Genomic DNA, 17,928 nt, shown 5'->3' on the forward strand with positions numbered 1-17,928 from the left:
GTATTGGGATCTTTATAAAACCAAGAACCATATTATAGGCAAAAGTAACTGGCCAATATTGAAATACAAATATTTATTTATAAATGAATACAATAATACAGTACTTTTGGGTAAGAAATGTTAGCAATTGGCACATGATATCCTAAATCCCAAATTCTGTTTTTAACAATTAACAACACTCCTTTAAAGTCGTAAGAAAGGATTATACAATTCTGTAAATATTCGTTGTTTACCATCAAATTAGACAATAATACGGAAAAAACATGGACTATATTACCCAAACCTACAATATAATAAATAAACAAACACAAAACTACGATTCCTAAACATGTAATTTTCAATCTAAACTTTGGATAACATTTAAATTACCAACTGACAAAAATTATCAAGCTAACCATAAACAGATCTGTGGTAAACTGTTCTATCTACTTAAGTTTAGTATCTACTCTGCCTGAAATCCTTTGAATAAATAAAGCTTACAAACCTAGTTTTAAGCAAACACACACCCAACTTTGCAAACAATAAAAATAAATATCCAATTCATGAGTAATGGTCACAACATAAGTAACAAACCATTGAATGAATCAAGAAGTAACTCAATATCATGTCTCAGATTGCCAGGGTTCTGTTAGAATCAAGCAGTGCTTCCAGATTTTTTTTGTTAAATTCTATATATAACTCAGTAGTTATTTAAGACCTTGTAGCTGATACCCTTAAATAGTTTTGGTAAACACTGTAAATTTTCTCACAATGGAAACACTGTAATTTTATACACTTATTATACCACTGAGTAAATTACCTGATATTTTACTGCTATCAAAACATTTTGAAAGGAAAAACAACTTTTAGCTTTCAATTAGATTTGCATAACCAAATATATACTGGACTATCCTCCAATTTTTGATTTTTTTTAAATTGAGCAATAATTGGATCCAAATGAATCAGCTATGAAAAAAGGTGGAAAGATGTGATTAAGAATGAAATTTGAAACTAAAGAAATTAGTTACAGGTATACAATGACTGACGAATGGTAAAAGCATAATAATCATATCAATTTTGACTTTTATGCGTATTATAAAATCTATATAACTTATAACACAGGCAAAGCTCATTAAACTGTTTATTTGCTATGTTTTATTAATAGATACTGTCAAACACCTGGAATTACAAAACTTCTATTCTCATTATAACCACTTCCGAGTTATGACACGTGAGTACTTCAGCACACCTGCTCAAAACAGCGATAGTAATCTTAAATCTGCCACGAAAATTCTATTAAATTCTGCAATAGTGAACCTAATGTTTGTTTTATGCCTTTACTGTCAAATACAAGGTCCAAGGCTATAATAAAAATCGTCACGCTTAGAAATCGTGCTTGTATGTTTACAAAGATAAAAGCGCAAAGTACAAAATTTCCCTGATATGTGTCATATTTGACAAGTTGACTTAAAAGTTCTGTTAGGTTCATCAACTCTTGCATTTTAACCCTCAATTTAAACCCAAGGTGACCAGATTTTATCAGATTAGATCCAAACACACTTTTAAAACACGAGTCAGACTTGTTTATCAAAATTTCTGGAAACTAGAGTGACTACAAGACTTGTTTGTAAAGTAAACAAATATTAAGGGAACAACAACCTGATGATGCGTTATCTAATGATATTTGAACAAAAGGGTTGCTGACAGAAAATAATTATACCTATAGAACAATATAACTAAAATCAAGTTTATATAGTATCTAAAAATTATAGTACGTCTTTTTATTTCTGTTTGGCTAGATTTTCATACGTGTTACATAAAAAATAATGCATTTCTCCAAATAAATAGTACTATCTGCCAAATGTATATATATATATAAATATAATATAAGCCTTAGGTTAATAGGCCGCAATGGCAACGGATTTGTTTGTCGTGGGTCCCACATAATCATGGGTCTCATTTTAGAACCAGTTCAGCAAGTTACCGCGTACCAAGTTTTGGGCTTAAGTTTATCCTTTGTTTAAAACCGCTAACATTCTATATTTAATAGCTTAACAGATATTAAATATTGGTATTAACTATGAGCTATGAGTAAAGGAATTTTTGTTTAATTTGCTCTGCAAACACCTCCAGCGCAGTTCTCTATACTCAATGTCCATAAGACGATAAACAACTTTGAATTGCACCAACAGAGTGCAATTTTGTCTGTTTAGTATAATATATATATAATTCTGTTGTTCTATTAATGAAGAAAAAGAATACCAAGGCTATAAGCACAGAAATGGTCATCAGATAAAAGAATGTTTATATATAAAGTTTTTCGAACAGAAAATTATCAAGAAATCATTTCAAGAACAAATTTTCTGCCAATTTTAAATTTAAAAAGCGAAAAGACTATTATTTTATGTGCAATCATTTCACTATAAATAAAAGGAAAAGAAGCAGATAATCTTCTAGTTATTATTAACATAGATTAAATACAAAGCATACAAACTAAACAAATTTAAGTAGGTGATCGTAAATGAATTACATCATCTCTAAAAATAGCAGACACACATATTATATATTAGTGTATTGCAAATATGATACTACAACTGAACTGCGCCTATGATTTAGTAATTAGTACTATTAAATTCTTAACAGGCTGAACTGCCTATTAACATGCATATGCAATATATTTCATTTCTGACATACAACATAAAAATGCATTGCGATTGACAGATCTAATATTAGAAAATATGCATTTAAAAAAAGGAACAAATTTTGTTATGTTGTACAAAACTAGCCTAATGGGAATATTTAATGTTTCAAGATTTATTTTATGTAGGACAAGTCACTTATATGCTTGGAGAACTAATTTTAAAACTTAATTCACAAATAGCTAGGTACAAAATTGCTGGCAAATTTGAAAATGATAGAGCACAGACTGTTTACAAAGGAACTATTACTACTCCCTACATACCTGTACCTACAACAAAACAGATAGAGTGTCAGAAAACTAAAACAGAAATAAACATTCCAAGTAACAATCAATCAATTAAACTTGAAATTCTAAACTGATAGATTTATATTTACAAATTTACAACTGAATGTAACTGAGAAAATTTACATGCAAATTAATAAGCTATCTTATCTTTAATAAATAAAAGGCATACATAGCACTATTTAAACCTATATTGGCGTAGTCTGCTATGTACACAGTTTTAACTTTCAAAAGTATGCAAGCCCAACAGCATGACGTTTGGATTATTAATTTAAAAAGTGCTTCCAAAGTTCACACATTGTGTTGCAACAGTGCGTTTAGCCGGCACAGTGAGAACAATCAGACTGGAGAGATGTTATTGTTATTATTATTGCTATTTAAAGTGACTTGACGTATGAGGTGCCTTGTGGGTTGGATCGTTGCGAAATATGAAGCTTTTGACAAGAAAGGAGAAATATTTTTAAATATTTAATAATCACGTTTTGACCCAGAACAAGAAAGGATCAGAAATTATAATATGTACCTTAATCACTCTATGTATAAATAACATTTATGTATATCAGACCAAAGTCATGTTAAACATTTATATATATACATACATTACATGGCATATTACATTTTATTCCTAATATTATTGATTGTTATTTACATACAAGATAACGCTACATATGTATCACACATAATAAGATATTAAATTACAAAATCGCCAAACAGAAAATGTAATAAAATCACTGTACACACACAGAAACGGTATGTGTTACAAATGCCATGGCTACAAGAAAAAGAAAGTCTTTTAAAATGAACTTGTACAATTGGCACCAATTAAGTTTGAAAATAAATATTTATGGAATGATTTTCGGATTGGTATTAGTAAGTTTCGGAAATAAACATTTCACTAATTATAAAGCCATGTTTTCGGTCATGACAAATTAAAACAGTCAATTACTATTATGAGCTGAAATTGATCCATGCTGCAACCTATTCTCCCATATATTGATACCCTGTGCATTTAATACAATGAGACATCTGCTATTTCTTAATTATTTATGCAAATAAACAAATTTCTCCAACTCAAGCTTAATGTATGCTAGGTTTTAATAAAGTGCATTAATTTTGCCTACTATATTTTGAATATCTGTATTGCATGACATATGATAAATGAATCTATCATGACAAAACGTAACCCAAACCCTATGCAGTTTAATCAATATTGATCCATTTTATGCATGACAAACTAGTTAGCTTAATTAGAGTAAATTAAAATCTATATTGACAACTTATATTCCCTTCATTAAAATAATCAGAATAACAATTTTATAATAAAACATCAAAAATAAATATCCAAAGACACTTTTTATATTTTTAGGTCAATTTTCCATCTGCGGGCTAACAGTCGATCATACATTATGGATGATCAGCATCTGAAATGCTTTTGATACGTGCGTCATAAAAGTCTTAAAATGTAAATTAAAGACTTGTTTTTTTTTAATTTCTAAAGCTGTCATTTACCTCAGTGACAAGCACCTTTATCTAATGTATATATTATGCAATAACATACCCAAACTTTTCAAATATGCCCCTTAAAGTAGGGGTGTGAATTAAAAAAAAAATATATATATATATGTAGTTATACAGTTTTTTAATTAGCATAACATACCCATAGCCATATAGAACTACATTGTAAACTGAAACATGTATCTAAAATTCGATAACAACAACGCAATACAAGTAACACTAAATGTTTAATATTATTAACACGTCAGCTAAAATGACAGGTGTTTCAAACCAATTGCAATGTGGTTCCAGCTACAGGTACACCATGCTACCGCGTACGAGTAAATAGCAATTACTGCGCGATTAATCATAAAATTTTCAAAGTTTATAGTAGGTTAGTGCCTAGTGACACATTTATAATTTGTCAAATATAGAAAAAGTTTAGTAATAAAACTCACCAAAAAGTACTCACACGGCAGGAAGAACTATCATTGGTATTTAACGATCACCAAAAGCGTTTGCTTCACCAGTTCTCGATCAATGCATCTTTTAGAAATTAATAGTAACGCGTCTCACTACTATGTTACCGACTGCACAAAATCAAAATCTGCCGCGAAATTTACTAGTGGTACTCTAGCGCCACCTGCCGTCTATTAAATATTAACCGTTCAATAGGCGAAGATACCTGAGGGGTGCCATAACTGTGGTCTTACAGTACCGGTTTGTGTTCTAAATTGCTCTTCCCCGAAGCTAACTTGCAGTAAGTTTTTGTTAGAAATGTATTCTTATATTCTATTTACTATAAATATGTTACTTGATTCTGACTTTGAATAAAGAGTTTTACTTTTTGCAAAGCTGGACAATTTTATTTGTCGCTTTCAAACGCGAGAAAATAGTAGTGAATCATGATTTGAACGAAAATGTGAATCAATAGCAAGAAACAAATATAATATCTTCAATAGTTATTGAGTTGCTGGTGAGTAGAAACAAATAAGCAAAAAAAGTGCAATGAACAAGTTAAGCGGTTGGGTATTGGATTTCGCGGGATACAAAAACAAAAAAATCATTCTCTGGGCCTCAACTAGCTCAAAAAAATATCATTTTGTTTGGTATTGGAAGACGGTATTTAGCTAACACAGGTGAGACCCATAGGAAGATGCTGTGTCCATACAAAGTGAAGAAACAGTGAAACCTTCAAAAAGTGAATAAAAATATGTCTGTGAAATTTGTGCTTGTGAAAAGGTGCATACGGTTGGGCTCAGTTTATATTGCTGGTAAGCATAACAGAAGCGCAACCATTGGATTTGCGAGAGTTAACTATACAAAGCAGTTACGAAGTGGCAATGTCGCAGTGGATATAAAATATGAGGATAGCCGCCTTAAGCAGCTTGGACTTCTTAGCGACAAAACGAACAGCAACCTTAGAACCATATACGTGGCCACCAAAGCGGCAGTGACTGTCCTTGTAGATTTATCTAGAAAGCCGCTAGCAAGTATCTTTCCCAATTTGATGAGGCACGTTTATGCTGCATTGACCTGCACCAAACTAACGGTGTCTTGTAGCACAGTGCTACTGTAACTAGCTTGGAATCCCTTCTTATTTACTGTGTCGTCTGAGTGGAATCGAACGAGCAGAGAGTCACCAGATGAGAAAATTGTATCGGGAGACTGCGGAAAAATATTTAGGATTTAATTGATCTGTTACTTTAACATTGGTTTATGAAGATTATTGTCAAATGATTCATTGTATCTTTTTCTTATGAGTTGGATTTTAATGTGTTTATTTTTAGTTGGGTGTGTGGCAGCGCTAGAACTAGAATTAGTGACTTCAAAGGTTTTTTTATGATAAAAAATGACTATCATGCCCAACTAACTGCGATATACAAATTAAGATAATTTCTGTCCTATTTACCTCGTATCCGCAGAAGCGACCAAAACGCACTGCGCTATCTGTTGGCCCGTCAAATACTTCTACAAAGTCGTAACTGCAGTCAGTCTCGTCCTCTACCTTCAAGGTAAAATGTATTAAAATAAAGCGCAACACAAATTATTAGGCTCGCTTTCTTGTTCAATGAAATTAACAAAAAAAAACAATATCGCGGTGTCGTGAGGATACGGTTATGTATTTCTGTAAACATTCTTTATTTACTACTAAATGGGACGATAAAAAGGAATGAAAAGGCAGTCAATCTTACCCAAGCCTATATACTATAGTATTGAATAAAGCATTATTTTTTACCTCAAAAGCTCTGAACATTAGTTCAACACCATAACCATTACTAGCGGTTATAACCCAGTCACATTCCCTCCCATTAACGTAGATGGTGTCGCCGTACTGTGGGTGGGAAAATAGATCCTTTGTGCGGGCGCTGGCATTTAGACTTCCTCCACAAACTGGAATAAAACAAGAAACTTTAATTTGCTTGGTCGAGTTGAAAATACGAACTACGTATATAAAGGTTAAAATGATTTAGGTTATAAACCTGTGCATTTTTGTGTAGATTAGGTAGGTAAAAATATCTATAGCATGTTCAGCGCGTTTTTTAAATGAATGTAACAAAACTTTATCTTCGCAGAGCGGAACAAGGATAGTCGGTATAACATGAGTCTCCACACACCTCGTGCCCGCTTACGAGTTGCCACATTTATAACTTTGTAGGTAAATGATTTCGGCGTTTATTTTTACTTTTTTGGTAGAATGTGTTTTGGGTGAAACGCAATGTACACGTTTCAATAATCTCGTAAAATAAGAAGTGACACAGTATACTTTACCTGTTGTATGCGAGGCAGAAAATCCACGCTTTTGAACGGATGCATCGGAGAAGAATTTAACGAACATGTGAATACCACTTGCAACAACGGGACTAGGTTTCTTGCTGCCACAGTATCTACCTAATATTGGGGCGGTGGAGTTTGAACCATCGTAAAGCTCAAGGTGGTCGTATGCACAGTCTGGGTGACTTTCCAATTCAAACTCGTTAAAAACCTGTTAGAAAGATACATTATATACCAAAATGTTAAAACCACGTTTCAAAAAGAGCGTTGTTAATTGTTAGAAAACATAATTGGGAAATAAGGGATATCTTATGCTATCCATCTTACCCCAAAGAACTATAAAGAGCATTTGTTCGCAAATAATAACCCTGTCTTCAAAACACTATACCGCTCACCATTAACTTTATTATTGGTTAAATAAATTTATATCACGACTCACCAGTTTTACTCTGTGTCCAGCTATTGTCGATATATGCCATGTACATTCTTTCCTGCTTGGGTATTTGTTTGGCCAATTTGGGCTGGTTATCTCGCCAACATAGGACGTTACGTCGTGCTCACACCCGGCTAGAAACAAAAGTAAATAAATTTTATATGAAAACAAAAAAAAAATCTAAAAAAATCGTAAAAAAGTTGTTTGTTGCAAAATTGGTAAAGCGCTATTATTAAATTTGAAAATTATAAATATGTTGTTGTTGTAAAACGTGAGTAGAATTACCTTCTTTACAGCCATGTCCATTGCTGTGGAGAACGTAACCGTTTCTGCAACTGCACATGTAGCTGCCAACCGTGTTGACACACACATGCATACAACCCCCGTTTCTTACTGCGCATTCATCTCTGTCAGAAGTGAATCGAATTCGAAAGCCTAGAAGAACATTATAAATACCGGTATCATAATACCTAAAGATCAGTTTGTTGGGATAGAATCAGGAATTAATAGCGGCCTATATGTTTATTAATTAAACAGCATAAAATACTAACTGTTATAGTTCCAAGAAAAACGGTATATGAACTATCGTATAAAGCAAGCTTAAAGGTGATTTAATCGATAAGTTTCAAATCAGTTGTAATTGCCCATGAATTTGAATTAATGTAAACACTAAATCATTGACATATATAGCAACACGGATATATGGTAAGGCTCGTATTAAAACCCTAACGAGATTAAGATTGTCTTTGCAAGTCTGTAAAGCGAAGCTAAGGAACTAAATAAATAATTAATGAGAATTGCAATACTACAATTCTAATTATAGCAAGCTGCATGGAAATGAGATGTTTACCCGACTATAAAATCGAACGATGCGAAACTATTACTTTTAAAAGAACTTATAATAACATAATAACAACTTTTATTTGTCTTTTTGATTACGGTAGCAAAGATTGAAAACTATTTCAAGCCCAAAAAAACAAGATATAATAGGGTGGGGGAAGATGGGACACCTTTAGAAACTAATATCCAAATATCCTGATCGTGTTTTTAACAATTAACAACGGTTTATGGGAGTCGGGAGTATACAGTTCTATAATTTTTTAATAGTTTTTTGTTTACTACCCAATATAACGAGAAAATAGACTGAAAAGGTGTCCCATCCTCCCCCACCCTACTATATAGCGATTTTCTATTGCGCTGTGAGACATTTTTCGCAAAATTTAACTATCTTGTTATCTTAATTAATCTATACATTCATGAGCTTCAAAAATCCAGTCATTATAACCAGAGTTATACAGCGTAAACTATACTATAACTATAACGACCAATTTACCTCGTTTGGCAACAGTGTCGTCCGAATTGAATTTGATTCTCATTTGGTTAATAGTAGAAGAGATAACAGGGGGTAACTCAGTTCCGCAGAATTTTCCATGGAATGTCGATTCGTCAGTGAGTCCGCTGCGCACCTCAACGTAATCGTATTTGCAAACCTGCGATTTGAAAGCAAGTTATAGTATGTGTATTGCAGAACATATACTATATAGCAAGAAAAAACTAAGCGAAAATAAATGGACAGAGACAGCCGTTATAGCACACGCCTGCTAAGATATAATCTGTAAAGGATATGGTTCTATAACTCTATGAAGACTATTTGTTTACCACGAAATGGGACAAAAGAAATAAAAGAAGGAACCATCTTACCCCAACCCACGATAATTACTAATGTAAATGTCTTGTCAAAGCATGAGAATGTAAACTGCTTTATGTCCGCGTGGCGGAAAACGTCAGTGAGTATAGCATGCTGGATGTTCTGTTTCATACACCTCGCATCCGCTTACGAGTTACCACGTATGTAACTTTGTAGTAGTAGTTTCAATATGCTGTACAACTTTGTGGGTGAATGTTTTACTATACATACTTCATTTCCTTCCAGTTCAAATTTATCAAACTCGATGGTTATCCTATGTTGTGGCGGGGCTACTATCTGCCAGATACACTGCTTGTTGGTCGGGTATTCACGAGGCCAGTTTGGTGACGTAATCTCACCGTCAGGAGTAGTGACGTAACCACCACATGCAGCTTCGCATGTCCTGTGGTGGAAAGTAGAATTAAATGGTTGTATAGGCCAGGGCTGCCAAAACCGGGGTAACGAGCTTCAGGGGCCACAAAGAACGTACCAGTTTTACACAGTACAGCACAACTTTTACCTTGCCAGCTTTTTTAAAAGAAATAAAATTTATAATTCTGGGTTTTACCCGCAATTTAGCATAATAGTAAGGACTAAAACATTTTTAACCCAAAAATATTGTACCTTCCACAGTTCTATATAACTACTATGCCTTGGGTGTATTTTTACACACTAATCACCATATTTTATTCATATATGAACATGTGTATAACCGTTATCACTTTATCGCTGATATAGTACTTACATTCCGTCGCGACTGAGCTCATACCCAGGATAACAGGCGCACTTGAAACTTCCCAGGGTGTTGATACACTTCTGTTGGCATCCTCCGTTTGATTCCAATGCACATTCGTCTCTTTCTTTGAAAAACGAAGCGGCGAAACCAGCTTTGTTGACAGATGCTGTATGGAAGATATGGTTAAAAACACCTTTTATGATGTCAGGTGTAGTTTTATAGCCTGCTATATTTAAAGTAAGTAAGCATACGAAGAGTATGAGTTGTCTAAATTCTCAGCCATATATGAAAATAAAAAAAAAACTTCCCCAAATAATAATCATCCACAAAGTTACAAATGTGGTAACTCGAAAGCGAGCATGAGATGTATGAAACAGAACACCTGTGGTATATCAACTGTCGTTGCCCGTCACTGGAGGGTATAGTTACATCCATTAGAATACAGCACGACTGTCATTTAAAGTTTAAATACTAAGAGCATCTTACTGCACTTATTGCAAGAGCGCTAATACGCAAATCGTAGACATCTCATGTTATCTTATCTTTAAAACTATTCAATGATCATTACTTTATTGATGCTAGCGTGAAATATCAATGACATATATTCTACATTTGCGGTGGTTGCCTGTATCTCGTACCAGGTTGCTAGTTGTACAAAGTATAATTAACGACGGAACCCCTAAAAGCGTATTCGTGTCAAAATCAAACTAATGTTCATTTAATCTTAATTTACCATCAGATACAAATTTAATCCATAACGTATTTGTGGTGGCCTTGATGTCATCTGGTCTATCAGATCCGCAGAATCTTCCGATTAGTTCCGAGGTTGCGTTCGGGCCATCTCGGACTTCTAGGTAGTCGTAAGAGCAAGTGTCGTGACGCTCGACCTGTGCAAAACAAAAATTGTAAAACTATGCAAGAACAAATATAGTAGGTTGGGATAAAATGGTAAAGTTTCCATTCTGTTTTATCGTTTTATTTAGTAGTAAACAAAGAATATTTACAGAATTATATAACCGTATCCTTACGACTCTAAGGCATTGTTCATACCACGGTCAGGAAATATAGGATGTTCTATGATATAACGGCATCCATCTTACCACACATCAGTACTACGCAGCTATGTAGCTTAAAAACTAAATAGGTTATGTTAACAACTTAAGTTTTAAACCTAATGCTGAAATGTACCTTGAATGCTTGGAATGAGAGGCCGACTTGGTATCCCTCGTCCACAACAACTGTCCAAATACATTCTTTACTTGGTCGATAGTCGTCAGGATAGTTAGGACTTTGTATTTGACCAGAGTTTCTTCGAATGTCACCTCCGCATACAGCTTCGTACTGTTTTTAAATTTAATTAATCATTACAGAGAATACTCACGTACGATTTTTAAGTTGAATGATCGTAAGTTAACCTTGCGAGGCAGGGCAATAACAGTCCGTATTACATGGGTGTTCTTTTTCAAACACCTCGGACCCGCTTACGAATTACCAAATATGTGTGTGGGTGGTCATTTTCATTTTTTTAATGTATGGTAATTTAGCCACATAATTTACATACTTTAGATGCAAAAATTTCAAATAAACGGTTAGATATCTTACCCGCAACCGAAAGCCGCTCCCGTTAAAGTTACTGGTGCTTCGAAATTTCATCCAAATCCTGCTGTCAGTGGATGTAATCTGAGGGGGTAGGTTATTGCCGCAGTATCTGCCTGGAAGGGAGTGGGTGAAAGATTTACAAAAACATTCGTTAATAGTGTATAATATAGCAATTTGTTCCGTTATGAATTCGAAAACGGTAGCGAAAATCAAACGTAGAGAATTATAACAATACTACGTCTAGTGTGATTTAAATGCACAGTAAGTTTTGTTTATATGTGGTATTCTATTTTATATGTAGTTCAGGCCCCATAAAAATGAGACACGCCAGTAATAACTTGCTAACACTTTCCTTTGTACTTGTGATGGTTTAATAAAAACAAAGCGTCGTACAGCGCATTTAAATATGTTTTATTCAATTTTCTGAAAAAAATACTTCAAAAAATCTTACCTATCAAAGGCGATCTCTCCCAATGACCGTCTCGTATTTCAATGTAATCATACCAGCAACCTCGACTGTGAAGTTAAATTGAAGGAAATTACGTAAAGTGCAGTGACACACATGATTATGGAGAGTTTACGCAAGAAATAATGTTCACAAATCATCCTTTGTTGTCTGAATTGAAAAGTAACTTGAGACAAAGCTGCCTCGTTACGCTTGACGTAAGTAGGAAAACATTTAAGTTTCGAGTTTGAGGGCACCGGCTTTTAAACCGGGAACTATGCACGAAAAATGGAACTTCTATTTTAAAGTTTGTATATAGGCTAATCACGATCTGGTTTACCTATGTTTGGAAAGCAGAAAACTTTGTGAAGTAAAAATTAAAAACTATTAATACAGACATATACAATGGCTTTTCTGTGTGCAACAATTTTTTTTTATTTTTTAATAAAGAACTCTTCTTGTGAAAAAGGGTATTTTATTATACAACGTTTCGTCTGCCATAAAACGAGGCATCTGAAAATCCTACAAAATAATATTTACCTTCGAAATATGTTCAAACTTGTGAAATCCATGACGATTTTTTCCCCAGGTGTTACACTTATTCTCCACTCACAGTTGGAGTAAGCTGGGTAAGATGCTGGCCAGTTTGGTGACGATATGTTTCCAGTTGTTGATTGCATTGTGCTACCACATGCTGAAAGTAAGGGGTTGACTTAGGATTTGGCCGATTTCATAATCTTACTAAAAAGTGTTTTAACGTCTGATATTACTGAAGATGGTTTTCGAGTTAAACCAAAATTGTTGCGTGGCCAAGGCATAGCTAAAGCAAAAAAATAAAAAAATATATACAGTAGGGTGGTTGAAGATGGGGCACCTTTAGCACATGATATCCAAACATCCAGATCGTGTTTTATATACTTAACATCGGTATATGGGAGTCATAGGGATAAGGTTTCATAATTCTTTAAATTTTTTATGCTTCCCACCAAATTGGACGAGAAAATAGAATGAAAAGGTGTCCCATCTTGCCCCCCCCCCACCCTACTATACATCATTAAAATAGACAACAAAAAGTAATAAAATAGACAAAAGTGCTTTAAACAAAAAGTTATAGGATAAATGGTCAGTTTACTTGGACAACTGTAGAGTTTATTCGCTTGTATAACATCACCCTCGCTCAGTTGCGTGCGTTGACCAATAGAAGGCCTCATCCCAGTTTCCTGGTCTACCATTGGTCGGATCGTATCCAGAAACATTCCTGAATATAAAATTAGTTTAAACTATTATTCAAAACTCTAAGAGTTAGTAGTTTTAAATTAAAAACAAAAAAAATATTATAACCAACAAAAAAATTAAAAAGATTTTTAAAAAAATTAAAAACATTAATTGGAGAAAAAAAATTAAAAAAAAAACACTCAAAAAGAGATAAACGTTTTTCCCTGTATATCGGTATATTTACCTTTACTGAAGGTGTTCCTTGCGTAGTGCATAATACTGTAGTAATCGTATTTCTCGCCAAGGGAGTTGATCTCACTCGAGTCCATTTGTTCGAAATTGTATTCCTGACCTGAAGAAAAACAATGATTTTTATAATTGTAGGGGTAAGATGGATACCGTAATATCCCATACTTCCTAATCGTGTTTTTAACAATTTACATCGCTGCTTAAAGTCGTAACGAGACGGTTGCATAATTCTTTAAAATTTCTTTATTTACCACCAAATTAGACGATAATAACAAACGTTTTACCCCACACTACTACATCAATAAAGTTGCCAGCATTTCTCACCGGCTTGAATATTCTTGTATATGATTTCTATGTGGTCGTCGCGATCAGGTCTCGTATGTTCGTGCCAGAAACCAATCACATGACCGAGTTCATGAACGACGATACCAAACTTATCGCAATTCTTTCCGATCGAAATGGCTTGTGGTCCAGTCCCTTTGCGGCCAACGTACGAACAGCAACTGTGATTTTAAAGTATGCTCATAAAGTGTCTTGTGATACACATCAAGCCCGGTTTTGAGTTACCCCGTATGTGGCAATGCGATAGATTTTGGGGGGCACGCCATGGGCCATATGGGATTTTTGCCAGGATTAGCCTATGAACCTATGGTAAATATGCTTTCAAGACTAATAAAAAAAAAACAATCTCAAACGTACAATCGATTGACTGCTGCGCATGGGGTCGCTAAAACAATGATTAATCAAACTCAGGTAGCTTTGTGATTAAAACATAGGGACATTGAAGTTCAAAGAGATTACCCGCAAGGACGGTAAGTGAATCGAATGTAGTTGTCTTCGTTCGTTCGCTCAATAAATGTAAGGCAGGTTTGGCCTTCCCAATGTCTCATGGCTTGTTTGAACATCGCCCTTTGGGAACCTGCAAAGAATTGGGAAATATAATTAGTACCCAACATAATGTAACTGTAATAAGTTGCGTGAATCTAACCCGGAACTATAGTGCTTTGGCAGGAGATTTTTCTATAAAGTAATACAGTCGGGATTTTGTGCTACGAAATACGTATAACAGGCAAAAATCAAGTCTAACAAATTTGATAAGAGAGATATAGTCCGCCTGAATCGTCAGTCTGTTATTCATACAAAATGTTTAACATGATATGGTGATTTAGCATAACTGTTACTCACGAACAAAATGATTCACGAAATTTAAAACTTTCGGAATTTCCGTCCAATACACATGAGACCGGGTATTTAAATTACTGAGGTGTGGCCGGGAATCAGTTAACACCATGAGTCATGGGACACTTGCAATATAGACAAGGAATTATACTGTCGCAGTGACGTGTACAATACACGGCGGTTTCACAGGGTTAAGAGTCGATTTACGAAAATCGGTGTTATTGAAAACGTATCGAATTCCGGAAATCTTTGCAAATAGGTTGAACTGTGCAATCAGAAATTACAAGCAGGCTTTTGTGTACCGGACATGGACAATGTACTTCGGGATGCTTGGTTGATAAGACACGCTTGATGGTTAGCACAGGTGTCATGTTTCGTTGCTTTGTTGACCCATTTGGCCGCTTATCGGTTGTCCGGGTGCCGCAACAAAGTGACTTGGTGGTAACGATGTATATTTGTTTTGCAAGTTTTATCTCCAACGCGATTTATTAAGAAGACTCGCCCAAACAAGAAATGCCAAGGCTAACATGCGTAAACGTATTTATATTTATTTATATATATGCTTTCACTGCGCGAGATTAGTTCGATTTTATCCAATGCTTTTATCCTCGCCTGGGCGGTCGCAACAGCCCAGACGGGCCCAGTAAACCTAAAGGTACTACCAGGCGCCCGTGGAAGGACGCCGCAGACCACGAAAGCAATTTCACCAACATTGAATTGCGGTTTCGAATTCAATACCCACACCACGGACAAGAATCTGCCGCAAAACCGCAATAAATCGAGTAAGGCGATGTTATTTGGCGACAAAAAACGAACAGCGGTTTTGTTAAGTCGAGGTCACGACCGAATTCGAAGTAACCTTTCGGTTTATTCTAAAAATAAAACGTTTTAAAGCCATGTCAGGGAAGACAACTGTTCGAAAACTTGGCAAGAATGGCTTCCGTTGAAAGTATTTTTAGCAGGTTTCGTGCGTATTGTTTTGAAAGTACGACTTCTGCGTCAGATTAAAAACAATTCATTTCTCACAGTACAGGGCACCAGGACCAAAATAGAAGTGAACTGAAATGCTCGGGAAACAATTCCCGGCTACTTTATGTCGTATTAACGTATTGGGAATTTCCTGCAAGTAATTGAAGAGTCATGATATAACCCCTTATAAGATTAGGTCATTTAATGTGGACGTTATTACGTGTATAAAACAATTAAGAAAAATACAAGTTTTTGTGCATAAATTAACCCGTTGTGGACGCATGTAAGTTTTAAAGCTATAATTTCTGAATGCAAATTTATAAAACCTAACTATGTGTACTGATGTGGGTATATTACACTAGACACGATCTAGACACATCAGGTCGCTCCAGATCGATAAACAGTTCATATCGCAGCGATCTGAGACACGGGGCGATTCACTGCTTCAAAACAAGTTGTCGGCAGGTGTAAAGTGCCTTGGAAAGCAATTATATCCGTCGCATCCCACTTATCAGTGTAATGGGACCGCATGAGATGCAAGATTCGTTACCGGACACCCGTATACAGTCGATATGCCACACAGGCGACATTTTTTCTTGGAAAAGTAAAATAAGTTGGCAGCACTTAAAACATAATAACGTTGGGTAGTGTGTTACGTGAACTTTGAAAAGAAAATTAAAAACCAAGTTGGTTCCCGCGCAGGAAACAGACACATCATAATCATTTCTGTGTAATTTTAAGTAGGCTACAATGAACGAAAATTGCCACTGATCAATTTCCGGGTAAAATTACGGGAAAGATCAAAAGGGTGAAAACCTTAATCAAGAAGAAGAAGAACTTGAAGGTAGCGACGTTTGGAGAATTTTTTAAATCGAATCAACTGGTTTGGGGTAATAACATTAACAGAAATTGGGGCACTGTAATATGTGGAACGTTTTAGTAATTCCGAATGGTGAAATATGGTAGTATTACACCGAAAACACCGTATAAAAGTGACCAAACAGCCTAGGACAATGTACTTTTATAGGCCAGAAATTAAGGAATAATCACGACAAAATCAAGCTAAATTAATGTGACTCGCCCTAATGCCGACTGCCGCCTGTAGATGCCAAAATCTACCTAAAATATGTAAAATCGACTGAACAAAGAATTTTTCTAAGAAAGTTGGCTGCGTAACCCCATCCACGTTTTGGTGGAGTTCGTATTAAACAATTTAAATGTTTTGCAAAATTCTACACCAGGAATTTAGTTCAAGAGTGTACACACTGTTCACAAGCCACCTATCACCTTGAGGTCACTTTCCCAGCGAAAAGTGATTCGACATAGCTAGAAATACAACACTGCAAACTATTTTACTTCGTAATTTGATAAAATAAAGCCGGGCGGTCAAGCGGCAACGTTGAAAGGCATTTATCATGTAGAACTAAGAACTGACAACGGCTAAAATTTAAAAAAATGCAAAGGACAGATCGCAGTAAATGGAAACATAATTACTTGGTGCAAATAGTTACCGAACCAATGCCTATACGAAGAGGTACAAGATACATAACATAATAGAATATGGAGTTATTTACCTTGTGTAAATCTCAGGCTCGGCAAAAACAGCCTATGAAAATACCTGATCAATTAGAAACACTGCATAAACGACGCTTCCAGAATCGCCAAAAATGTTGAAACAGTATCAGACACTTTCCATCAATTTAGGATAGTATGTTACACTCCCTGAACAAAAAAACGACTTAACCTATCAACCACTGGGTGTTCGATGCTCATGTTTCAGGTGATATGTTGCCGCTACAACGAAAGGCGTTCCGGGACGTTAAGGACAAGGCAGCCGTGCCAAGAAGCGCTAACTGCCTTGAAGTTTCGGAAAATTAGTCCCGTGTGGTTTACAAGTGATTTGGGCCGGTTGTTTACAGGTCGTAATAGTTCAATGCACTCAATCTGTTTTGCATCGGGTAACAAGAATCACAATAACCACGCCTTAAGCATGTATGTATGGAATTGTACCTTTGCTAATTTGGACGCTACACTATTATAGCTTAGTGCAACTGTAATAAATTACGTGAATATAACCCTGACGGTGATCATTAAGTATAGGACGGTTCTTGTGTAAAGAAATACAGCAGAGAACGTTTCTTCATATAAACCGTATATAATAAATTTGTAGTGGTACTGGTGGGTC

General features: G+C 35.1%; 2 protein-coding genes across 2 annotated transcripts in view; both read right to left on the bottom strand.

Annotated features, from left to right (window-relative positions):
- Positions 1 to 4,931, bottom strand: part of LOC100184254 (methylcytosine dioxygenase TET1) — a 24,944-nt gene extending 20,013 nt beyond the window's left edge. The window contains exon 1 of the mRNA XM_026836987.1: positions 4,915 to 4,931. The gene's annotated coding sequence lies outside the window, so the exon portion shown is untranslated. The remainder of the gene's footprint in view (positions 1 to 4,914) is intronic.
- A 376-nt stretch (positions 4,932 to 5,307) lies between these two features.
- The window catches only part of tolloid (Tolloid protein), a 26,448-nt gene continuing 13,827 nt past the window's right edge, over positions 5,308 to 17,928 (bottom strand). The window contains 18 exon segments of the mRNA NM_001078372.1: positions 5,308 to 6,124; positions 6,369 to 6,464; positions 6,696 to 6,850; positions 7,229 to 7,442; positions 7,671 to 7,798; positions 7,950 to 8,099; positions 8,998 to 9,154; positions 9,583 to 9,754; positions 10,097 to 10,253; positions 10,821 to 10,974; positions 11,276 to 11,428; positions 11,690 to 11,799; positions 12,138 to 12,202; positions 12,672 to 12,825; positions 13,264 to 13,389; positions 13,591 to 13,698; positions 13,920 to 14,098; positions 14,397 to 14,514. Of these exon segments, the coding sequence (NP_001071840.1) occupies positions 5,978 to 6,124; positions 6,369 to 6,464; positions 6,696 to 6,850; positions 7,229 to 7,442; positions 7,671 to 7,798; positions 7,950 to 8,099; positions 8,998 to 9,154; positions 9,583 to 9,754; positions 10,097 to 10,253; positions 10,821 to 10,974; positions 11,276 to 11,428; positions 11,690 to 11,799; positions 12,138 to 12,202; positions 12,672 to 12,825; positions 13,264 to 13,389; positions 13,591 to 13,698; positions 13,920 to 14,098; positions 14,397 to 14,514 (2,543 nt within the window). The 3' untranslated portion in view covers positions 5,308 to 5,977.

The sequence above is a fragment of the Ciona intestinalis genome, chromosome 12 (genome assembly GCF_000224145.3).
Source record: "Ciona intestinalis chromosome 12, KH, whole genome shotgun sequence".
Classification (NCBI taxonomy): domain Eukaryota; kingdom Metazoa; phylum Chordata; class Ascidiacea; order Phlebobranchia; family Cionidae; genus Ciona; species Ciona intestinalis.